The following is a 23,498-nucleotide window of genomic DNA, read 5'->3' as shown; positions in this document are numbered from 1 at the left end:
TATTTCTAAACTTGTAAAGTCACGACCTTTAAGCCGTCTTAAGAAATATTGCGTCTGTGACGCAAAGCGTTTTAATGCGTGAACAAAAGGGGTCACGCAATAGCTTTGACGAACGTCGTTCCAGATGGTTATCGTTTTTAATGGCTACTCTTTTTTGCGTTAGATCAGAACGTTTTCCGTTTAGAGCGCGAAAAAACGGGAACATACGATCAGATATAGGCACGAAGAAAGAGAGAAGTTGTAACAATGAGTTGGCCTCTCTGTTCGGCCTGCCACGCGAAACTGTCAGAAACATCGATAACGCGTTGTTTTTCACTGGAAACGAACTTTGTCACCGTCATAAACAACCGTGGCTGTTTATCAATCACGAATATCAATCGTGACGTTCACTGTTTTAGTTTATTTCTACCATTGCTAGTAACGTCGTGACACTGATCGAACAATTCTATATCACCGTTGACGGTTTTCTATTTAACCCTCGAACGACGACGACCAGCTTGTATCGCATTTAATTAATACTATTAATAAAATTGCAATTGCTATTAATGAAATACACTCGTAGATTTGGGTCACGACTGACTCAGCTGCACCCTTCGAGACGTAATAGACTTCTAGTCAATAAGGTGTCAAAATTTCCCTCCAAGTTCTTTTTCGTTCGATCGAATCGGTGAAACCGGAAGCTTATAGGCGGGCCCCCCCGGTTAATAGATGACAAAGAGAAAACAACGCTTCCTTAAGCCCTTCCCCACGGTGACCCGACGATTTTTCTCTGTTTCAGTGAAGGACAATGACAAATCGAACTCGAGGTCGACGAATCAGAGGGCCAACCAAAGCGCTTCGCTGAGGAAAACAAGCGGGGTAAGACGGAAACGAAGAAAATAAATGTTCGATGTAACGTACACGAGTACAATTTCATCCATTTAATGGAACCTTGAACACCTGAAAGCATTTTCTACCAAAAGGCGAAAGAATCGATCGTTCGAAGGGGAGGGTTAACCTTCGCATCCCGACACCTCGGAGCCCTTCTACTTTGTTTCCTCCCTCCTCGTTCCATTTCAATTAGCGCTGAATTTTTGCCTGCCGTTTTAATTAACACGGATTAATTGACGTGGAATTTTATACAAGAATTGCTCGTACGAATAGAATTGTTTGCCGGCTGTTCGGCTATGTAATCTTCCTCGGGAACGCATTTTCCAGAGTGCTTGGTTCACCTCGACGACTCGTTGTCGACATGCTCGCTTAATTTTCGATCGACTCGTTCGCGCCAGAGCAAACTTTCATCATTTTCGGTTAGAATTTACTTGCAATTATTCGAATATATCGTGGAAACAAATATAAAAGCTATTATACTCCATAATATATAAAGTCTAACAGGACAAACCATCAATTTGAAACTTAAAATTTCTGCCATTTATTTTATAAGATCTTTGACCTATAGCTATAATTGACTCGAAGACAAACTGCAAAATGATCCGTCAGGTGCAAACAATGCCACTAGGACGACGATCGATACCAATCCTCCCATTACACTGGCATCCGGATTCTAATGAGTTGCCAGGGAACGTGGTGGAAACTACAAACGCGATTCCATCGTCATCAATTTGCAGCCATTTGCCTATCACGTTCGAATTCCTTCGATTTTACGATCATTAAAATGAACGTCTACCAATGGTCGCGTTTTACGGTGTAGGAATCCAAGGATGAACACAGTTTCTTCTTAAAATACAGTTTATTTAAGATTGTACAAACTTTTGTGATTTATAATAATAAAATGGAAATCGACTAAATATTCTTCAGAGTTATCGAAGTCGCAGCGGTCGTTTCTTCAGCGTATCCACGGAGGACTCGAGCGTCGACTCCGAGGTCAGCAGCAGCACCACGCTCACTTCCGGTCGGAGTTCCGCTGGGGCTGCGGGACTCAAGACCAGTAAACAGCGTTGGAGTGGCTTTTTCACGAATACGAAGGGTACCAAATTGGATCTACTCACTGCTCAACTGGACGAATACAATAAACATGGTGTACCAAAAGTCACGGACATTCAACTACCCTACGAACTCACCCTCAACGAAGATGGTTGGTACTTAATTTAGTCGATAATAAAAATAACGAAACCGTTCAATAAATTATGTCACTTTATAAAACCTTTAAATATACATATATTTGTAACAATATTTGATCACCGGCGACGTTTCAAGTAGAAAATATTTGTACAGTCTCCTCTTCTTAATTTGCGTACTTTAATATAAAATTTTCCATGGACGTTGTCAAGGCTGGTCCATGGTACTGAAATGTCCTTGCCTGAAAAGAAACACAACGATAAATCGTCTTGACAAATTTCATTGCAGCCTTGTACAACTTAGAGGAAGACTGGCGAGTGATTGTACAAAATTCAGACCAATTGTCAGAAAAACAACAGCAACAACAGACCGCTCTATGGGAGTTGGCTCAAACGGAAGTGGCTTATATCAAGACACTAAAGGTCGTGACAGACGTAAGTGTTTCATGAAAAACTTGGCCTGATTAATAACTAACGAATCGTTTATCTAATGTTTCAGCTGTTCATGGCGTGTCTGTGCAGCCTGCAGGCCTCGAATATCCTGAACGAGGTCGACAGGTCGAAACTATTTAGCAATATACCCGAGATCCACGCCGCCAATCGTTATTTCTGGACAGAATACGTATTGGCGATGGTGAACTCTTCGAGAACTACTGGTCAATCGCTCGATCCTGGACACCTTTTGCAAGGTTTCGAGACGTTCGAGCAAACGTTCGCACCGTACACCAGATACTGCGCCGAACAGAGCAGGTGCCAACAGTACTGCAGAGATCGTTTGAATGATAATCAATTATTCACGGTCTACCTGGTGGTAAGAGGGTTGGAACATTGTCATTAATCCTTTAGCTATGATAGAACTCTCAGTTATAGACTATAGACATACGTATCCGCTTAGATTGACATGTTTGATTTACTAGCGTTTATTGGGAATACACGTGTGATTAATGCAGACGATTTGCTCGTTACTATTGTTTCGTGTTTCTGTATTTATCAGTGGTGCGAGACTCAGAAGGACTGCAACCGACTCAAACTCCTCGATATATTGGTTAAACCTATGCAGAGACTGACCAAATATTCGCTCCTTCTGAAGGCGGTTCACAAAAACACGGAGAACGAAGATCAGCGAGCGGAATTGACGCACATGGTAAGAGTGATTCATCGTAATCAGTTACGAAAAAATTTCACTCGTCGGTCGAATGTTATAGATCAAATCTGTAGACGATTTCGTGGCATCGGTGAACGCCGCTTTGAGGAGGAATGAAGAGACAGCACGATTGGCTGCCGCTGCCTCTCGTATAGAGAGCTACGATGTGGTGGAGTCTAGAGACGAAGAATTGGAAAAGTTGATTAAGACACACAGCATGTTTGACATCACCACCGTGCCGATTCCTGGTTGTCCGAAAGACACGTTGAGGGTGCTTCTTCGTGAGGGAGATTTGAAGTTGAGGGATGCTGCTAGCAGTAAGGTAACGAAGTACTTTACGAAGTTTACCATTTAATCGAAGAACGTTACAACTTTAAGGCTGAATAAACTCGTCGAGTAATAAACTTTGCAGATGGAAGTACATGTACTGTTGCTGACAGACATGCTATTGATCTGCAAGCCGTCTACCAAGAAAACCTCCTCCAGCGGTCTAAGTGGAACCGCCGGTGGTTGTTTGAAGATAATAAGACAACCGTACGTGATCGATCGCATCCGAATATACGAGCTAAAAGAGCCAAGCAGCTTAGGATTGGTATATCTGAACGAATACGGGGCGGCATCAGCTGCTTTGGTTCTCAGCGCTGGAGAATCAAAGCTGGCTAAGGTAGAGACGCGTGTAACTTGCCCTGTCCAATGTTCCAAACCCCGTATATAACGCTATCGTGTTCCGTTTTCAGTCTTGGATGGAGTCCATAAGAAAGGCTCAACAACAATTCGCGTTAATGAAGGTACCACCGCTTGGAGGTACCATAAGCCTAGGAGCAGTTAGTCGACAACCCAGTACTTTCCTTGGGGATGCTGATTTTGAGGGTGAAGAGTGCGAGGGTATTCCAAAGACTCCTCGAGGAAGCAGCAGAGCCTCGAGAGTAAGCAGTCTTGCCCACAGTCACAGGTATGCTACTAGATCCTTCGAACAAAAGGTTCGAATAAGAAGGAAACTGACAACGATATGAAAATTTCACGAAATCTGATCAAAGTCGCGAAACTGTTTCCAGTGGAAGCATAGAAATGGAGGGTGTATCCCCGGGAAGTAGCAGCTTCTTACCCAGCTACAATCCAAGCAGAAACGTCAGCGTGGAAACTAGCGAACCACCGCGTGCTTCGAGCGTGTCGTCCGAGGAAGGAGGTGAGAGTTCCGGGCACAATCACAGACCATTGCAGATAAGGTAATTGAACACGAATAGATCGAAGAAAATTCACTGGATACATACACAGAGTGGAGAAAAAAAGTGCAATCTGACCAACTGTTGACCATTATTCTAGTCCTAACAAATTTGATAATAGACGATATCTGCTGAGTAAGTCACCGACGCCCAACACGCTGAGCGTCCAAGTTCCAGCCTACTCTAGTTTGGGCCAATCGCTGCCAAACTTGACCCTAGCCACCTCGCCACAAACATCGACCGTGTCTCCGACACCGCCAAACTCACTTCTTATCGTACCCCAAATAACAAAGAGCAAGGACACTTTGCTTTCACCAGGGCACCGAGGTAGCAATTACCCACGCGGGAATATATCATTTCTTTTCATTTATTCCTCGTTCTTTTGTCCTCGTTACCCTGTCAGAGGCTTATTTCAGCGAGAAACACCGAAAAACGTGGCACGCTGCATGCTTGAAGAAGTTGCTGGCCAGGTTGAGCATCGCGACAATACGATATTGAATTAGATCAAAACTGAACTTTTATTTCTCGCTGTACTCAATCTGCTGTTGAAAAAATAATTTCCGTTTACCTAATCTCTTGCTTTAAAATAATCTAAGTTATAATAATAAAAGATGGAAATGATCCGTACGTTATGGTGTTAATAGAAGATATATTATCAGGTATCTCGTATCCACCACCGTCACCTCCGAGAGGTGCTCTCAGAAGAGCATTCGCGATTCCACAGTCACGAAATCCACCCCTCGTTAAAACAAGACATATAAGCACGTCTGTGACCCAAACGGTTCAGCCTACGATGAACCTGGACACGGAAGCCATTGAGGAGAGACGAAGAAGGCTGGAACCTTCGCACAGGATGCCATCGACGAGCAGCATCGCGGAGGAAAAGGTTCTTTCAACACTAACTCGATCTAATTTTAACGCATTAGTTTGAATTACGCCTCCTTCGAAACGTTCTATACCAGCCTCTTGAATATTCAAACAGCACGAATCTCACTTACTGCCTAGAGGTTTGTTAATGACGAAATAGAGCCAGCTGGAAAATCAATATCTACAACACCCACGTTGTATTTCTTCTCTTTCCTTGCCCTACATAAAGAAGAAATTATTGCTCTTAGTTCGTTAATTTAGATGAAACTCGTTCCACATCAATTTCGTACGACCGTTGTCCCATATATTTTTTATTTTTTTTTTTTTTTTTATTAACCACATAATTTATTTCAGAAATGACGAGAACTGGGATACAAGAGTAACCTACCAAGAAGGTAAATTGCTAACGGACCATCTGCTAATTTGATGAGGGTGTACGTGATACGTCGTGTTTAGAAACAAGACGTTGTTTTCTGTTGTCTGTATGCAAGTGCTGCACACACTTTCATGCAGAATCAGAAAATAGGTTCAAACGATCGGAAATGAATTCAATTTTGAAGTAGACGAACGTCTCGTACTCCCTTGTGCCTACGATATGAATCGAGCAATTTTACAATCGGTAAGTATATGAACCTTCTGGTTAATCTATACATGTACATAAATGAAATATGATGAATTAGTAATCTGTTTCAGATTGGGGCCATTCGAAATCAACGCGAAGTTTGTACCACGACCGTATCGTTGTAACTTATTTGATTCTAGCCGTATAACTTCTTAGGTCTCATTTTGTAAATTAATCAAAGGTGAACTGAGGCTGAAAAACGACTCACGTTTCACAATGTTACCCTAGTTCATTTAGAATTCTAAGCGACGAACAGAACAGAATAATAAAAAATGGCCTACTTAGAGTAATTAATCTTACGAGGACTATTTATCGTGATTTTAAGTTTAGACGAGTTATAATGCTAGCTGAATTTAAGACGCCTCTAGTGAATAATTTTAACACTTAACAACCAGTTCGAGTTCACGATTTAACGAATATTCAAAGTTAAATAACAACGCGAACAAGTTTTAGAGGATACACGCGCGTAGAAATAAATTACACTTTACGTAGATGAGAAATTGCGCTAATTCCTCGTACAAGCTTCGGTATAAAAGTAATTTAAAGAGAAATAAAAGTGTGGAAGAATACGAGACGCATCAATGAGCGAACGAGAAAGGAAGAAGATAGAAAGATATGTTTACTTTAAGTACAAATTCGATTTCGCAATATTTTGTTCAAGAGACTGAACTAAAAATGAATCGGGGCTGTCGACGAATGCCACCCTAACTAGAGACAACAATACGTAGAGAGAAAACAAGAGCAATGATTTTATACGAGCTCCTTATGTAAGGTTTCTTTTGACCCCATCAAATTTTCGCAGCTTGCATTAAGCTTAAAGAAGAAAAAAAAAAAGTGTTAAATTATCGTAAAAAGAATAATCGATTGTGCGTGTATGTACGATCGCTCGCGATCAAAGTCAAAATATAGTACATAATTTATTAAACATTTATCTCTTTCAGCACCTAATCGAATTCCTCGTTCCTGAATAATAGATATTATCATTTTAATAACAGTCAACTTGAAAATTTATCCAAATATTTACAGAATTTTATTGATCATTGCATAGTACAATACGAAAATTTCATACTAAATAAATTAAACAATTTTAAGATTTCCAATGATCAGAGATTGTTTCAACAACCCCTTCGATATTATATAGACTCTCTCTATTACTCAATAATAACAAAACTTTGAAATTCAATGCTTGAATATAAAATAATATTGAAAAAGAGAATGTTACAAGTTATTTACATATGCATACGGTATTTCAACTTTTTTTAACGCTTATCTACCATCTAATCATAACCTAAGAGGTAAAAGATGTTGAAAGTTCTTAGAATGCTACATTCCAAACTTACTTGTACGATTGCAGGCCGACGGTACGAGGCAAAGTTCAGTCAGCAATCATTTGCCATATCTTGACACGTTCGTGCCTCGCTACGTTCATCTGCCAATGCTTCCAAAATGTCCAACAATAGTTCTCGACTTAATTGTTTAAGTCTGGGAACCCTTGCAACCTGTAGCCGAATAAAATCGTGTTCCATAACAAAAGGAACACTCTGTTCTGTGAGATATAAAAGAAAGAACTGTACCTTTGTAAAATGATGTACAATAAGATTCAAAGCATATTTCTTCATATCCGCAGCTTGCATTCTGTCAGCAGCTTCCAAAATTTGTATCACATTTTCAAAAGTAACGTTCATTTCAAGATTCTGTTTGCAAAATGCTTGCAATCTATTGTTCGTGAAACCATAGAACACTGGCGCGGTGAACAAATACAGAGAATCTTCAGGAGGCATTGAAACGTCTGCGTAATAAATGTACCTTAACAATGAATCAAACGAGTCAGAAGATGGAATCATTTCACCGATCTGTATCTGAAAGAAATATACCTACGATAGGAATATTGAATTACTTGAAACGAAGAAAATAGATATTAAATATTCACATTCACTATATTATTTCCTGGCATAAACGAACGGAACATTCCCTCGAAATAACTACACCGCGCTGCAAGAATCGCTTTATGAGCTGGAATTGGTACGCCGTCTAACATTAATGTTATATCACAGAATTCTCGACCGACGCTTTTCAAAAATGCCTCCATATCTTGTTCCAACGTTGTCCCTGAAACAAAACTCGAATTTAAATAAATATTTGACCTAATATTAATTTTTTACCATTTTGTATTTGTACCTGTGCTAAGGTCACATTGTCTATGAAAGACTCCCCTCAGGGGCATCTGCCTTTTCCTAATGATTTCAACCATCAAAGGTTGATCCAAAGTTTCAAATTCTTTGCTCATTACAATCTCATTGTAATTACTCTCCTTCACCACGAAATTTAGACAAAACTCTTTTATGAAATACAGTTTCAAATGAGCAGCATTGTGTAATGCTTCTAATACATTGGCATGGCTAATGGTAGCCTTCAGATATTGAACACATAGTTGTTCCAATCGTTTCATATTAAATTCCAAAGCTAAACGATACACATCCATCATAAGAAGCACGATTCGATTGCTCCATGGGTCTTCGACGCTTTTATTCGAACCATTTTTGCTTCTTTTAGTTGGATCGATTCGATCGGTGTAAATATAATTTAATACCATTTCGAAAGCTTCCGGTACAGCATCTGTTAGTCTCACCTATCATAACAAAATACCATCAAATAACAGTGTTCATCGCTAATTAAAACAATTCATTTACCTCCAATAAAGGAAGATCTTTGATTGGTACATCCACAATACCAAACACTTCCTCTAAATGTTTATCTCGCTTTTCTCGTGCTTGCCTAATACGAGCTCTAAGAAATTGAGAACGAGCTGTTACCATTGCTATATGCGCTGGTATTTTTGTTTCTGAATCACCAACTACAAATTCGACATCGCAAAAAAGACGTCCATTTAACAACCTTCCGAAATCATCGTGTAAAGTGCACTTTGGATAGGATGAAAATTGAAATCGATATGTTTCTCCGGATCGTACATTATTATCAACTGTACCGCCAAAAATGAACATTGCCTCTCCGATTACTGCTGCCGCGTGGAATAGTCGACCGGATGGAACCTGGAAATAGAAAAACGAAATAAAAATTTGTACTTCGGAGTTTATTATAATATTTATACCTGACTGTCAGCAGATGGCAAAATGATATTCCACGTTTGGGTATCAAGATCATAGCAATGAAGATCGTTAGGTAGGGTAGAATCAGCAGCACCGCCAAATACATAAAGATGCCTATCAAAACTGACCATGGTATGACCATATCGACGCGCTGGTGGTGGCGGTGCACCTCGAAGAATGTGTTCAGTTGAAATTCGTGTCCATCTAATGATGTATATTTTTTTTAAAAACACAATGAAATTTTAAGATATAAATAATGGATTTACCGTTTCTCTCGAAAATGAAATTGAAAGAGGCTATTAGTTATCTTGGCTCCGCTCTGACCACTAAATACAAACATCGATTCACGTGCTACGGCAACCGGAAAGTTACAACATGTTGGTGGACAGTCACCAGACTGAACAACTTCCTCCCATATCCTTGGTTCTCCAGGCTGAAAGAAATTAAAAATGAATTAACATACTGATATGTATGTGCTACAGTTTCTATATCAACTTACTAATAATGATATTGTCCACATATCATTTAATCTTGCATTTCCATCATACCCTGCAAATATCCATAACTTATTGTCATATATAGCAGCTCCATGTGCAGATCTAGCAACAGGAGTTCTACAAAAAAAAAGGCATAATTAATATGCCATACAAGTATCTGACACGCATAACTTGTAAAAAATAATTAAAAGTAGAAATAAGTTAATGAGATTAGGTGAGTAAAACATACTTCCCAATAAACTTCCATTCAGTCCATTGGCCAGTTTGAAATCGATATTCAAATAAGTCATTTTTATTGGTGAGATTTGAATTGGAATGTATATCACCAGTGTAACCACCAAATACAAACATAGAAGAATCATGCACAACTGCTGAATGATGATAACGTGGAGCAGGAGGTATTCCTGTTGCAAATGCACGTCCCCAGGACTTTTCTTTCACATCAAATCGTAACAAATCATTCAACATTCTTTTACCATTATCACCACCAAAAACATATATCGCATCTTTGTATGCTACAACAGTATGTTTGCTACGCCTGTGTATAATACAATATAGTGAACTTTGGAGTAATGCATTTACAAAAGCTTTTCCTAATTATAACACTTGATGCAAGGAAATAAAGAATAAGAAAACATCTGCAATGAATTACTATTATAATTTAAATAACATAAAAATTCTTCAAATCATTTATTATCATTTATTTACAATCTCTAATTAACAATCATAAGTAAAATGTCTTTAACAAGTTATAAAACAAATAAAGAAACTAGTAAATGCTGGATACAATTGAAACACTGATGCACGGTTATTGGAATTAAAATTTGCTGTAACAAAATTATTGATTGTACAAATAACAATTTAAGAAATCAGAAAAAGTGGAAAATAATCTGTCAAAATTGAAAATGGTATTCGAAAATATAAACTGAAATAATCGAATTACCTGGCACCGACAAATTCGTCACATTCTGGCATACGTTGCCAGCGATGGACTGTTTCAAAAGGTCCAAACTCAAGAGTCAAACACTCTGCAGTCGCAACATTATCCATTTTCGCTTATTTCAAAGAAATAGTCACTTTAGGAAAATCATGCTTAACCTATAGTATACCGACTGAATCATATCTCATATTTTACAAACTCAAAGCTTCCATTATACAGAAATAAATCTGTGAACATTTCCAAGCTCAAATATTAATGACGCTGTATTATAATATAATAAAAATCCTATTTATATGATTTAAAAGGTAGACAAATCACTCGTCTATTGAACTGTCAAAACCGTATGGTTATATCGATCGAGTAGAGTACATACAGTCGGGGTTACAAGAGAACACATTAAAACTATAAAAAATCGTTTATTTTACATAGTTTACTCAATTGATATACAAAAATCACAATAATAATACTTCTTTTAATTGAGTTCGATAGTAAAAATGGATACGATATGTTGATTTTAAACTATCACAAGAAAAGTGCAAGCGCTCCAAGCTCTACTCTTATGAATTTGATGCGGATTTGAGTTCGTCCACTGTCCACCGCTCCATTTGGTGAGCTGATGTCGTTCCTCCCAGGCGCCAATTTGGTTCCAACTGATAAGTTAAAAGCTGCCCTTCAAATCCCTAGAATAAGGGTGAAGATTTTGCCCTTATTCTAGGGATTTGAAGGATAACTTTTATCTTATCAGTGGTACCAAATTGATGGCTAAAGAAACTGTTGGTATTTTGAAAGTGTATTTTATTGTATACCGTTACATGTTCACGCGAATGCAAATACTTTGGTAAATGTGTTTGATGAGTCTGGTAATTACAAGCACACCGTTTAAACGATGTAAAGTACATATCTACATATGATGCGGCTAAGTGATAACGCGTGAGACAACGTGCCAACGCGCGGAATCGACACCGAAAGAGTTGTCTACCAATTTCAGTCTTTCCCTAAACAAAACAATTAATGAGAAGAATGGCACGAAATGTATTTCAAAATGGTAAAAAGATGTTTTGGATCGGTTGCGCGTGTATCGGTACGTACATTGCGTATCGATATTGGAAAAAGCGAGAGCTTCTGACAATAGACGAAGGTTTCGAAGATGTGTCAAAGGTTAGAGTCTCTATTTTACTCGAAAGAATTTTCGATTATCAACATTGAACATCAATTTCCTTCGTATATACATGTTCAGAATAAATTTTGGTAGCAGTTACTGTTACTTTTCTAGGCTGACGATAGTCGCGAAAAAAGGGTACTTCTATTGGGTTTAGATGGAGCTGGAAAAACTTCAATTATAAATCAACTATGTGTTGCAAATGGTGATGAACATTCTTACACTATTCCTCCAAAACCAACAGAAGGTTCCTCTGTATATAGAATAAAAAATGGATTGTATTCTTATAATGTTTGGGACAGTATGTACATTTTATTATTTCTGATAAAACATCTCTTGCAACATATACCCATATTGATGTTGTTAAATATAATTTGATTGTTAGTTGGAGGTGCAGATGCTACTAGAAAATATTGGACTGCCTTTTTACAAGATACAGACCTTCTGTTGTTTGTAGTAGATGCATCAGATGTAAACAAATTATCTTTGGCTGCTATTACTCTCAAGCAGTTGTTAGGCGATGCAAGATTGGAAACTGTACCAATTTTAATAATTGCTAACAAACAGGTAAATGTAATTTAACAAAATTGTTATCCCATCGTTTGCACAATATCTAATATATTTATATATGAAATCAGGATTGTCATAATGCACTGAAACTAGATGAAGTTAAGAAAGCTTTAGATTTATTAAGTATCTCCCCTCATAAGCACAAAGTAGAAATAATTGGATGTCAAACAAGACCTCTTCCTGAAATGCCAGCAGAAACAACTGAATATACCTGGCACCATACATCTGTGGATACTGTTAGGAAAAAAATATTCTCAATGGCCACATAATTTTGTAATTATTTGTTTTTGTTTAAAGTACTTTATATATAAACAAGAAAAGAAAAATAAGGAAATGAAAGAGCAATGTGAAGAGACAGTATGTCTGGTTCAATGTACTGTACATATATTCTTCATGAACTGAATCTAGGTGATTAAAAAGAATTTGTTCAAACTGAACCTTTTTAAGAAAAGAATTCATGGTTAAAATGATAGAAATAAAAACATACAATTTTTAAGTATTTCTCACTATATTTGCAGTTGTTTAACTTGATTCTAATTTTTACACTGGTTTCTTCAACATAGGTATTTATTTAATAAATTATTTATTTGCTTTACTAGGACACAGTAAATATTTCTCATATTAATTATGCACAAAGTACATTACAGTAATTTTTGTAATTAATATACGTACAAAGGAATAAAGATTCAAAAATCCACATCAATTAGCACAAATTTATTTTAATGATTATTAATGGATAATGTTACATGAGATGATAAAAAAGTATTATCTGTAGGTTTTTCCCTACTACTGTACTTACCTAAACAACATTAGTTTATTTATTTTAATACTTTATATACAAATTTGAAATATATTCCTATTGAATAGAACAATGAATTAGTTGTTATTGTTTATCTTTGTTTGAAGATATTCATTGTACTGCTCAGGGATACCCTTAAACACTTTTATTTTAGCACGTATTTGTTTCCATGTTAATTGATCATAATTCTTTTTATCTCGTGCCATTGCCTATGTATAATTAATTTAATGATAAAAAATATTTTTGTCAATGTAAAATAAATTACTATTAAAACAATGTAATACCTTATAATCTTCTCCATACTTGTCCAGTAAATAGGTAAGAAAATTTACTTGACTATTTGGTAACTTAAACATTCTTCTTCTAGGAGCTTTTGCCTCTGCTTCAAGTTCCTCAGACACATGAACTTTTACTGGTGTCATCTCAACATCTTCATCCTTCTTTGATACATTTTCTAAATCTTCAACTTTAAACTTTTCAACAAGTTGCTTCTTGTTACTAGAAACTTTTAGTGTTTCGTTTGGGTCATATGCTAATCCCATTTGTTTTAGATTAGTGCGGGTGGATTTAGTTACTTCCCACGAATCTTTCAACTGTTTGCTATAAATAATACAATTTAATTTCTTTACTTCGATAGATGCAAAGCGTGATACTATTTTTGGTTATAATAATTACCATTTTATTGTTGGTAACTTTTGTAACTTATTTCGTAATCGCTTACGATTCACATTCATACGAAACTTCTTCCTACGCTTCACTTTTTTTATTTTCGTCATTGCGATGACTCCAAATTACCACGTGTTTTACAAAAACAGTCGCCAAACTTCCTTCAAACCCTTTTGTACAACATCAAAGCATTCAGCAGGTTATGCATTCGACATTTTTTTCCTATATTAAAATGATTTTCTAGGGTCAAATCATTTTTAATGGATCATCGTAGTGGTACAACTGCTAAACTACTATTCCTCCTAATATTCAATACAAATTCTTCTTTTCTACAAATATTTTAGAGAAATTAACTGTGATTATTATGTAATATTTTGAATGTAACATTGGAAAGTATTAAAAAAGTATTCTTAAAATATAATTCATAAAGTTTCGATGACTATGATGAATAATTTCTATTTGACTCCATTTTTGACATGAAACAAAGAGTACGTCTAATGTAATTTCTCTGGACCAACGTATATATTTTAGCCTTTTTATAGTATATAATCGAAAATTTAATACTTATTTTCCGTTTTCTAGTTCAATTAAGGTTTATTCATTCAACTTAGGTATTTGAATAAAGTGTTACAAGAACCGGAAGTTAGGATCCGGAAACTTCAATACTTGAAGGACACAAGCGTTCGAACTCGTCAGAAATTATTCCACGAAAGTGAGCGAATGATGAATTCGTACCGAATCGCCTATCGAACTTCAATCATTCATTGTATGTAAATTATCCTGGTGACCTTAAAATGGTAGTTTCATACAATTAGTTGTACATGCTCGAAAGTCTTTTAATAAAACATAATGAAGTTCAAGCACGTGGACGAAGGTATTGTACTCGCCAACGTGATTCATTGTTTCTATTGTTCGCAACCTTTTGTTATTACTATTTTACAAATCACCTCGATTTACTTCTGTTTCATAGAAAGTACCCTCGTATCCTTGCTTTCATAAAGAAGATGTGACAATTCATTACTGGAAAGTCATCCATAAACGATCTTCTTCAACAAATTGCGTATACAACAAATCGGCGTACTAGTATCTTATTTTAATAGAAGGTAAGGTTAAAGTAAAATAACGTTATTTTCAATTTAAAAAATTAAAATATATTTATCAATATTTGAGAATAAAAAATAAGGTCTATTTCAGTGCGAAGTTCGAATGTAAATCGGTGCGTATAATCTAAATACAATTCAACATCATATCTACCTACTAATACGCAACATCTATACATGTAAGTACAAGTTGACTGTCTTACTAAGGATAAAGTTCTATCTACACATTTTTAATCCAGTTCGTTTCGTTTAACCCTTTCACGCCTGAAGCAAAACTTAGCTTATTCGTATTTTCCGAATCTAGCAAAGCGAATAAGAACCAAATGCTGATAGGACTGAAAGGGTAACACAGATTTACCAGGAGTAGCTGGTACCAAGACCTTGGAAGACGGCGTGCACAACAGGGGCACCAGCTTCGTATCCGTAGGCCTTGGAGACAAAGTGAGTCTGAGGAGCGTACTGCAGAGGGGCGGCGTAGGTCTTGGTCAAGAGAGGAGCTGGTGCGAGGGAGGCGGTGTATCCGTGAGCAGGGGCAATATAGGCACTCTTGGCGACAACTGGGGCGTGAGCAGCGTATTCGTAGGTCTTGGTCAGGAGTGGAGCCGATTCGACGTACGATTTGGTGAAAAGGGGGGAAGCGTATGATTTGGCCACGAGAGGAGAACCGTAGGTCTTCGTCAGAAGTGGAGCAACTGGTGCGGAGACGGCAGCCTTGGCGTAGATCGGTGCTGGAGCGGCGTAGGTTTTGGTCAGTAGAGGAGAGCTGTAGCTGTACGGGGCGGCGTAACTCTTTGCCAAAAGAGGAGTACCGTAGCTATAAGGGGCGGCGTAGGTCTTGGCGATTAGGGGAGCAGCAGTTGGAGGGGCTATGTATGTTGGGGCTGCGTATGCGGCTTTCAGAACAGGAGCCTGTGGGATGTCGTAGTGCAACAGGCCATCGTTGCTGACGCTATGACTGCTAACTCGTACGAAAGAGTGAGCCGAATCGTCGGATTTCGAGTAAGAAGAAATCACGTTCTGACCCGCGTAGCCTTTCTGCGTGGACTCTTGGCTGAAGCCGATGCTGCTGTGGTCGCCGGAAGATGCGGCGATGTCGTAAGCTGCTGGCCCACCGGCGCTGGCTAATGCCACCAAGGCTGCGAGTACGATGAACTGTAAGAAAGTCAATTAATTATTATATGAAAATTTTAGTAACTTTCAGTCTGTTGAAAATTGCTGTAGCGTTATGGAACTTATACCAATTAGAAGTTTCACTATAGTCTTTTCTACTTTTTGCTAAGGGTATATATTCGTTCACGAAAATGCTTACCTTGAATGCCATTTTGCTTTTATGAGAAAGAGTGGCTCGGTTCTGACCAAATTCGTATCCTGACCGAGTATTTATATGCGCGTAAGGTTGCAGGGGGATCAATTGTATTTTGGGTGCCGCTGATCCCAATTGGGATTGGGCATGGCCGATCAAGGGAGAGGGAAACTGTACCGCGAAACTTTTTGTAAGAAATCATTAAGAAAGGAGGATAGAAAGTGGTGGAGACGGATAGTCGAGTAAAAGAGGGCATGGACGTAAGTTTCGGGCGTGGTTTCGGCTGAACTAAGATCGCCAATTGATAACCGAAACATAATCAATTTTCTACTAACTTGTCGTTAAAGTAATTTTTAAAATTAACTGCTTACATCCACGTGTTTTAAATAAATATTGTTACTTGAAGAATATATCAAATTAACGGTTAATGGTGTTTTTCAGGTAATAAATTTAGCGAAGTATGTGCTTGCACTTGAAGGGCCTTTAATACTGCACATTATCATCACGCGTGACATGAGCTGATTTTTCCCCTTAAAACTCACATATCCTGTATTACGTAAGAGAATGTTGCTACGTCATATGAAATGTTTAATAACTTTTTTTTTTTCTTATACCATGTCCTTCCCTTCGTTTATGTAACATGATATATATACCAATGCCGGGGCGTGATATTGTAAAACTTGTCAAGGACACACTTTCTCCAAATTGTGGCACTGACATATAAAGCCATACAGGTTCAACACCAGTTTCCACGTAACTTTTGCACGCGTATAGGTGATCTCGTTTTAATACTAGACAAAGTTGGCTGTCGCGATTTCAGCCGGAGGCGGGTAGCGCGAACGAAAATTAATAGGTGTGACACTGCTAACCTTGAAGCGATTTGCAATGACGTTAATTCAAATTTGTATACACGATCCAATTTTAATGACATGTCACAAAAAAAAATATCGGATCTTTTGCTGTCACTTATTTTGCAATTCTGATATTTTTCAGCATCTGAAAATGAAGGAAGAAGGATAAGGATCGCCGAGAGCCTTAAGAATCTCGTCGAGGACATACAGGTGCAAAGGGTTAATTTGTAATTAACATTCTTATTTCTGGCTTACTTTATTCAAACGTCCCTCTTTTTTAGGTTCCTTCTCGACGATTTCATTAGAATCTTTTGTCTTAGTATTTCGAGGATCTTTAGCATATGAGTTGCTTCCGGAATTGCCAGGAACTAGTTGCACCTTATTCTTTAAAATCCACTGACTGATACATCTCTTCAGCATTTTCTCGTGATCCACGTTATCCAACGAAAAATCAGAAAAGGTATTATCGATTTCGAACCGTTCTGGATCGCAGGTAGCTTCAAAATTTGCGTCATCAACTGTTTGTAATGCGATCCAACGCAATTCGACTTCCTCCATGGATATTTTACCCTTTTTCCTTTCATTCAATTTGTCGGATGACATCGAATTTATCGGTAATGTTTCCAGCTGCCCTTGCTCTTTAGATGTTGATGGCTTTTCTTCTCCTCCACGATAAGAAACCTTGCACTCAGCAGTTGCATCCTTCTTTGGATACGCCAACTTCTGCATCAACGATTTATCTGTTTCGAAACTGTGGCCTTCGAGGCCGACATCGGGTTTAAAGGTTTCTTTAAAATGCTTTCAAGCACGACCTTTACCAATTAAGCCTGTTTTACCAATTTTCTTTTCGTTATCCTGACTGAACGGCTTTACGTTGACCGACGTCTCGCTATCAGAACTTGGGTCCCAAGTTGCTGGACCGTGATTTTTCATGGATTTGTATCGAGCGTAAAGTTGTTTAAGTATTGTGGTGTTATGAGGCGACAAGGAATTGCTTTCTATCAAACGTTTCGTCATTTGGAGATATTCCTCCATTGGGGACAAATCTTTTGAAAGTTTGTAATTTAGATACCGTTCGATCGGTATTGCGACGACAAATTGTTTACGTATATTAATTACCTTTCGAGGAGTTAGAAGAAGGACTTTGATGATTTATCTTTACCTCGTGAATCATGAAAGTCCGAACATCTTCGTCCATTAATTCGTAAGATTGTGTGGGCAATGCGTTTTCGCTTCCCCAAGTATTTGGTATTGGAGGTCTTTCTTCTTTAGATTTATTTTGCATTATTTTAGTGGTTTACTGTTTGAAATTTTGAAATCGTAAAGGGAAAATAATTGAAATTTCAATGTTAGGTTATAAAATGATTTTTATTACGATCACAGTTGGAGATTCTTTGCTTTTTTTTGTTGTATGTTATAAACAGAAATTTGTATAGCAATTATTTTTCGTCCACAATAAATTTAGGGTTTGCATTTAGGGTTTCACTATAAATTGTACTGTTTACGTTAGGTAAATAAAAAAGAAAGCAAAAATCAAAAACAGAATTAGCCGACGAGGATGGGATTCGAACCCACGCGTGCAGAGCACATTGGATTAGCAGTCCAACGCCTTAACCACTCGGCCACCTCGTCCGATGAACATTTTATCTTTAAATGATCATAATATTGTAAAACTTTTTAATTTAACATTAAACTGCACACTTTTTAATACTTCATACCAATTGATTGAAATCCTACAAATTTCGATATATCTTAGAATCTCTTGCTACATCTGTTACGCGTGATATATGCTTTTTTTTAAATATTGAACGCACAACCACGTTACGTAATAGTAAAAGTATGCAAATGAACTTAGATATTTATGATTGTTGTACATAAATTGTATTATTAACAATTTTACATCATCTTTTTTTGTCATCGATGCTTTAAAATTCGATAAGATTTACTTTATCGTTGTTTCTTCATACCCTTAACGACCCAAGTTACATAAAGCATGATATCTTGTATATTTATTCGTATTTTTCAACTCTACTAAATCTTATCGTGCATTTTCTTTTTTTATTTTATAAATGATGCTTGCGTCTAATAGAATATTGCGAACAGCCGCTGTTCATTGAAAATTATATTATATATTCGCGATATTGAAGTCTTCGATAGTGAAGTATATTCTTACGTAAAACTCTTTGTTGCAATAACTTACAATTTAAGTAAATACCTGTTAGGTAATCACATAAATACTGACATGTCAGCATTATTGTTACGTACTAACATGATTTAGTCATCGCAACTATCTTCGTTAGTTGTTCCATATGTCGTAGACTAAACGTCATGGAAGGTATGACAACAGCACCATATGCACCGGTATATGATGAACAGATTGTAAAACGTTTTGAAAATGAATTTTCAAGAATTAAAGGTAAATAATAAACGAATGTTATATGATTTGCTTCTAAAATCATTTCTAACTATCCTTTGTTTTACAGGAGAATGTTACCTGGACCATGCAGGAGCAACTTTGTATTCTGACACTCAAATAAAAAATGTTGCTGCCGATCTTCATCATTCACTTTATGCTAATCCACATTCTATTGGAAGTGCTAGCAATGTGACACAAGATATCATAGAACGTATGAGATATTTGTAAGGGTTTTGATATATTTATAATGCATTATTAAGAGATATATATATAATAAGAATTTTTTTATTGCTACAGGATATTGGATCATTTTCACACATCTTCTGAAGAATACAGTGTTATTTTTACATCAGGTGCAACTGAATCCTTAAAGATAATAGCTGATACATTCTTGTTTCATAAGGATCAGACAACTAATGTATTGTCCTCTCCAGGACACTTTGTATATACACAAGATAATCACACTTCAGTTCTTGGTATGAGAGAAGTTGTTGTTAAAAAAGGAGTTAAAATAACTTGTTTAAGTCATGATAATGCTTTTGAAATTCTTAATTACCCTTTGAAATCTTTGAGTTCTTGTTCACAACAGGACAGCAATTCACTCTTTGTGTATCCTGCACAGTGTAATTTTTCTGGATTAAAATATCCTCTAAGATGGATCAAAGATGTACATAGAGGAGTTCTCTCTAACATAGTTGATGATATATCTACCAAGTGGTATGTTTTACTTGATGCTGCTAGTTTTGTATCAACAAATGACTTGGATCTGTCTACTTTCAAACCAGACTTTGTGTCTCTGTCCTTTTATAAAATGTTTGGATATCCTACTGGAATTGGGGCTCTATTAATAAAGAATTCTAGTACTGATGTACTGCAAAAAGTTTATTATGGTGGTGGTACTGTAGAAATTTCTTTGAGCTCTGAAATGTTCCATGTAAAACGTCAAAATTTGCATCAAAGGTATAAGCTCATAAATTGTCTAAAGAAATTAAGTGTTTTTCTAATCAATTTGTACTTTTTTTTTTACAGATTTGAAGATGGCACTGTATCATTTCTGTCTATAATATCCTTAAGACATGGTTTTGAGATATTATCATCTATTTCAATGGAAAAAATTTCAAAGCATGTTTTTATCCTTGCAAAATTTTTATACAAATCTTTGTTGATGCTTCATCATAGAAATGGACAACCAGTTGTAAAATTGTATTCTGATACTGTTTATGAGGATTATAATTTGCAAGGGGGTATTATTGCATTTAATCTTAGGCGCTCTAGTGGTGAATATGTAGGATACATGGAAGTTTTAAACATGGCAGCTTTATTTAAAATACATCTTAGGACTGGTTGTTTCTGTAATCCTGGTGCATGTCAAAGGCATTTAGGATTATCAAACGAAGAAGTACTGCAGAATTATGATTCTGGATATATTTGTGGAGGTGGTACAGACTTAATAAATGGGAGACCAACCGGAGCTGTGAGAATTTCATTTGGATATATGTCCACAATTAAAGATGCTCAAACTTTATTACATATGATTGAAGAATGTTTTGTAGATAAACCACGACTGAACAAAATGCCAGTTTGGTGGACAGATTATAAAAAAACCTTAGATAAAAAATATTACCACCATAACGCAAACATGGACGATATAAGCGATAACATAAAAAGTAGTACAAATGGAATTATTGATAAATTACAAAATATAAAAGAATCAGTCAGTCATTTTATTAATGATAATCAGTTTTTAAAATTAATGACACCTACTAATGCAACCAAAAAAGAATGCATTTTGGAGCAATTATACATATATCCAATAAAATCATGTGCAGCTTATAAGATAACAGGTTCTTGGAATTTGAATTCCAAAGGTTTACAATATGATAGAAAATGGATGATTGTTTCATCTTCTGGCACTTGTTTGACACAAAAACAACATATCAACCTGTGCTTATTGAAACCAATTATACTTCAAGAAAAAGGAATTATGCAGTTGAATTATCCAGGTATAAATTTATTTATCGTATATCTATTAGTCAACTTATTTATTTTTAAACATTTTAGGAATTCCTGCAATTGATGTTCCTTTACATAATGACTCAATACAAACTGTAGAAGAAACAATGTGCCAAAGTCGAGTTTGTGGGCACAAAGTAGAAGGTCTTGACTGTGGTTCAGATGTTTCTGAATGGTTAAGTTTAGCATTAGGTTTACCGAATTTGAGACTTATAAGACAAAGTGATTGTGATAGCAACAAAAAAGGTATAGTTGAAGTAATAACTTATGAAAATTATAATTCATGTTTTAATTAGATTTTTCTTTTGCAGGAAACAATAAACCAGAGTTATCATTTTCTAGTCAAGCTCAGTATTTATTAATAAACAAAGCAAGTGTATTATGGCTTAGTGATAAAGTATCTGGTAAAGAAGTTCAGAAAGATACAATCATACACAGATTCAGAGGAAATATAATATTAAGTGATTGTGAACCTTTTGAGGAAACACATTGGAAGCATATGTATATTGGAAAAAATAGTTTTGCAGTATGTACTTAAACAAGTTGAAATAAGAATAAGAACTGTTAAAAAATACAGTCATTTTTTATTAATGCAAAATCTTTTGTACAGGTAACTGGTCCATGTACCAGATGTCAAATGATATGTATTGATCAAACCACTGGTGTAAAAACTATTGAACCATTGCGTACACTTGCAGAACAATTTCATGGAAAATTAAGTTTTGGTATTTATTTAATCAAACAAACTAAAGAAGATGGGATCATCTCTGTTGGAGACATTGTTCATATTTCATAAGTGGGAAGTTGTGTCATTGGATACAAAGTGCAATATCCTGAACGTCATAGGATATAACTTCTTAAGGCTACATAGATTTTTACATTATGAATGTACATAATAGAATTAGTATATTATTTTGCAAATTATAGTTTAGATTTAAGAATTGTTTATACTAAGTATTATACGCCAGTGTCGGTTTTAGTCACTCTGACACTTCTCCGCCGTCCTCTCCCAGGGGACGATGGGGGGTCAATGTTAAATAATAATTGTTATTACTAATTAAAAAATAAAGTGTGCTCTACTACTATAAGTCTATACTTTTTATTTATTACATCCCTGCATCCCTTACATCCCTGCATTCTTCACATCCCTGCATTCCTCACATCCCTGCACCCCTTACATCGCAGCATCCCTCAGATCACCGTATCCCTCACATCCCTGCATCCCACGCATCGCTGCATCCCTCACAGCCTTGTATTGCGTTCCCTGGCGGTAAAAAAAGAATTTTGTACAAATTTGCTGGCCCTCTAGCGGCAAACATGCGAACTAAGTTTTCGATGTCGAATCAGCGCCCTCTGGTTTTGGAAAAAGGAACTATATCATGCAGTGATTTTGGCCCTCTGGCGGCAAAAATGTGAACTAAATTTTCGATGTCGAATCAGCGCCCTCTGGTTTTGGAAAAAGGAACTATAGCATGCAGTAATTTTGGCCCTCTAGCGGCAAAAATGTGAACTAAATTTTCGATGTCGAATCAGCGCCCTCTGGTTTTGGAAAAAGGAACTATAGCATGCAGTAATTTTGGCCCTCTAGCGGCAAAAATGTGAACTAAATTTTCGATGTCGAATCAGCGCCCTCTGGTTTTGGAAAAAGGAACTATATCATGCAGTGACTTTGGCCCTCTAGCGGCAAAAATGTGAACTAAATTTTCGATGTCGAATCAGCGCCCTCTGGTTTTGGAAAAAGGAACTAAATCTTGTTCCATTTCTGGCCCTCTGGCGGCAAAAATGTGAACTAAATTTTCGACGTTGAATCAGCGCCATCTGGTGGCAAAAAAAGGATTTACTTAATTACCTTTACTTACCTTTACTTACCTTTACTTACCTTTACTTACCTTCACTCGAAGCAGTTTTTATAATATGTTATTATATTTATAATATGTTTATTATAAGGGTTGCACAGATACAAGGGATGCAGGGATAGAAGCGGGGCAGGAATATAATAGATGAAGGGATGAAAGGGATACGGAGATGTAAGGGCGGCAGTGATGTGAGGGGTGCAGTGGTATAAGGGATGCAGGGATACACGCGGTACGGAGATACAGTAACTTAGGGGTAGTTCCCGCGCAGCTCATAAATAGAAAGAAGAAATAACTGCGAAGGGATGTAT

General features: G+C 36.7%; 7 protein-coding genes and 1 non-coding gene across 25 annotated transcripts in view; 3 read left to right on the top strand and 5 right to left on the bottom strand.

The window, feature by feature from the left end:
- LOC117605073 (pleckstrin homology domain-containing family G member 5) overlaps positions 1 to 7,255 on the top strand; it is a 51,135-nt gene extending 43,880 nt beyond the window's left edge. For 8 of the 13 annotated variants that reach the window (XM_076688470.1, XM_076688468.1, XM_076688469.1 and 5 more), the window contains 13 exons: positions 779 to 858; positions 1,798 to 2,074; positions 2,347 to 2,492; positions 2,557 to 2,868; positions 3,052 to 3,201; positions 3,263 to 3,523; positions 3,614 to 3,865; positions 3,939 to 4,153; positions 4,239 to 4,427; positions 4,525 to 4,751; positions 5,084 to 5,310; positions 5,646 to 5,910; positions 5,985 to 7,255. In XM_076688470.1, coding sequence (XP_076544585.1) covers positions 779 to 858; positions 1,798 to 2,074; positions 2,347 to 2,492; positions 2,557 to 2,868; positions 3,052 to 3,201; positions 3,263 to 3,523; positions 3,614 to 3,865; positions 3,939 to 4,153; positions 4,239 to 4,427; positions 4,525 to 4,751; positions 5,084 to 5,310; positions 5,646 to 5,651 — 2,342 coding nt within the window. In that variant the 3' untranslated portion in view covers positions 5,652 to 5,910; positions 5,985 to 7,255. Of the gene's footprint in view, positions 1 to 778; positions 859 to 1,797; positions 2,075 to 2,346; positions 2,493 to 2,556; positions 2,869 to 3,051; positions 3,202 to 3,262; positions 3,524 to 3,613; positions 3,866 to 3,938; positions 4,154 to 4,238; positions 4,428 to 4,524; positions 4,752 to 5,083; positions 5,311 to 5,645; positions 5,911 to 5,971 lie in introns of those variants that run through there. The other 5 variants (XM_076688475.1, XM_076688473.1, XM_076688474.1 and 2 more) reach the window with 5 other exon arrangements.
- Positions 7,256 to 7,273: 18 nt separating this feature from the next.
- On the bottom strand, positions 7,274 to 10,821 carry Lztr1 (Leucine zipper like transcription regulator 1). 4 transcript variants are annotated; one of them, XM_034325929.2, is made up of 10 exons: positions 10,461 to 10,820; positions 9,747 to 10,055; positions 9,520 to 9,634; positions 9,287 to 9,453; positions 9,023 to 9,224; positions 8,604 to 8,963; positions 8,092 to 8,542; positions 7,844 to 8,022; positions 7,488 to 7,787; positions 7,274 to 7,412 (listed from the first exon to the last, which is right to left on the bottom strand). In XM_034325929.2, exons 1-10 carry the CDS (start codon positions 10,565 to 10,567, stop codon positions 7,293 to 7,295), a joined length of 2,310 nt encoding a protein of 769 aa, XP_034181820.1. In that variant the 5' UTR covers positions 10,568 to 10,820; the 3' UTR covers positions 7,274 to 7,292. The 4 variants fall into 4 exon arrangements, with proteins under 4 accessions (XP_034181820.1, XP_034181821.1, XP_076544593.1 ...); XM_034325930.2 differs by having other exon boundaries at positions 7,488 to 7,772; positions 10,461 to 10,819; XM_076688478.1 differs by lacking the exon at positions 10,461 to 10,820 and having other exon boundaries at positions 9,520 to 9,569; positions 9,747 to 9,855.
- A 647-nt stretch (positions 10,822 to 11,468) lies between these two features.
- On the top strand, positions 11,469 to 12,987 carry LOC117605078 (uncharacterized). Its single transcript, XM_034325934.2, has 4 exons — positions 11,469 to 11,615; positions 11,731 to 11,917; positions 12,002 to 12,183; positions 12,255 to 12,987. The coding sequence occupies exons 1-4, from the start codon at positions 11,469 to 11,471 to the stop codon at positions 12,453 to 12,455; spliced, it is 717 nt and encodes a 238-aa protein (XP_034181825.1). The 3' UTR covers positions 12,456 to 12,987.
- Positions 12,988 to 13,054: 67 nt separating this feature from the next.
- Positions 13,055 to 13,881, bottom strand: LOC143305351 (nucleolar protein 16). Its single transcript, XM_076688479.1, has 3 exons — positions 13,661 to 13,881; positions 13,270 to 13,585; positions 13,055 to 13,194 (listed from the first exon to the last, which is right to left on the bottom strand). Exons 1-3 carry the CDS (start codon positions 13,759 to 13,761, stop codon positions 13,063 to 13,065), a joined length of 549 nt encoding a protein of 182 aa, XP_076544594.1. The 5' UTR covers positions 13,762 to 13,881; the 3' UTR covers positions 13,055 to 13,062.
- Positions 13,882 to 15,105: 1,224 nt separating this feature from the next.
- LOC117605077 (uncharacterized) lies at positions 15,106 to 16,301 on the bottom strand. The gene is made up of 2 exons (XM_034325933.2): positions 16,061 to 16,301; positions 15,106 to 15,903 (listed from the first exon to the last, which is right to left on the bottom strand). Exons 1-2 carry the CDS (start codon positions 16,070 to 16,072, stop codon positions 15,106 to 15,108), a joined length of 810 nt encoding a protein of 269 aa, XP_034181824.1. The 5' UTR covers positions 16,073 to 16,301.
- Positions 16,302 to 16,923: 622 nt separating this feature from the next.
- Positions 16,924 to 18,190, bottom strand: LOC117605076 (uncharacterized). Its single transcript, XM_034325932.2, has 4 exons — positions 18,025 to 18,190; positions 17,742 to 17,951; positions 17,161 to 17,663; positions 16,924 to 17,050 (listed from the first exon to the last, which is right to left on the bottom strand). Exons 1-4 carry the CDS (start codon positions 18,188 to 18,190, stop codon positions 17,021 to 17,023), a joined length of 909 nt encoding a protein of 302 aa, XP_034181823.2. The 3' UTR covers positions 16,924 to 17,020.
- Positions 18,191 to 18,455: 265 nt separating this feature from the next.
- TRNAS-GCU (transfer RNA serine (anticodon GCU)) lies at positions 18,456 to 18,537 on the bottom strand. Its single transcript has one exon. It is a non-coding gene; the product is annotated as a tRNA-Ser (tRNA).
- A 650-nt stretch (positions 18,538 to 19,187) lies between these two features.
- Positions 19,188 to 22,447, top strand: mal (molybdenum cofactor sulfurase). Of its 3 annotated transcripts, none has more exons than XM_034325925.2 (7): positions 19,188 to 19,321; positions 19,389 to 19,545; positions 19,619 to 20,281; positions 20,351 to 21,324; positions 21,383 to 21,580; positions 21,646 to 21,860; positions 21,945 to 22,447. In XM_034325925.2, exons 1-7 carry the CDS (start codon positions 19,234 to 19,236, stop codon positions 22,128 to 22,130), a joined length of 2,481 nt encoding a protein of 826 aa, XP_034181816.2. In that variant the 5' UTR covers positions 19,188 to 19,233; the 3' UTR covers positions 22,131 to 22,447. The 3 variants fall into 3 exon arrangements, with proteins under 3 accessions (XP_034181816.2, XP_034181819.2, XP_034181818.2); XM_034325928.2 differs by lacking the exon at positions 19,188 to 19,321 and having other exon boundaries at positions 19,392 to 19,532; positions 19,619 to 19,797; positions 19,911 to 20,281; positions 21,945 to 22,446; XM_034325927.2 differs by lacking the exon at positions 19,188 to 19,321 and having other exon boundaries at positions 19,405 to 19,545; positions 19,619 to 19,797; positions 19,911 to 20,281; positions 21,945 to 22,446.
- The last annotated feature ends 1,051 nt before the right edge of the window (positions 22,448 to 23,498 follow it).

Source organism: Osmia lignaria, chromosome 5 (genome assembly GCF_051020975.1).
Source record: "Osmia lignaria lignaria isolate PbOS001 chromosome 5, iyOsmLign1, whole genome shotgun sequence".
In the NCBI taxonomy this organism is placed as follows: Eukaryota; Metazoa; Arthropoda; class Insecta; order Hymenoptera; family Megachilidae; genus Osmia; species Osmia lignaria.
The sequence above is the reverse complement of the archived record's forward strand: the minus strand, read 5'-3'. Positions and strand labels throughout refer to the sequence as shown.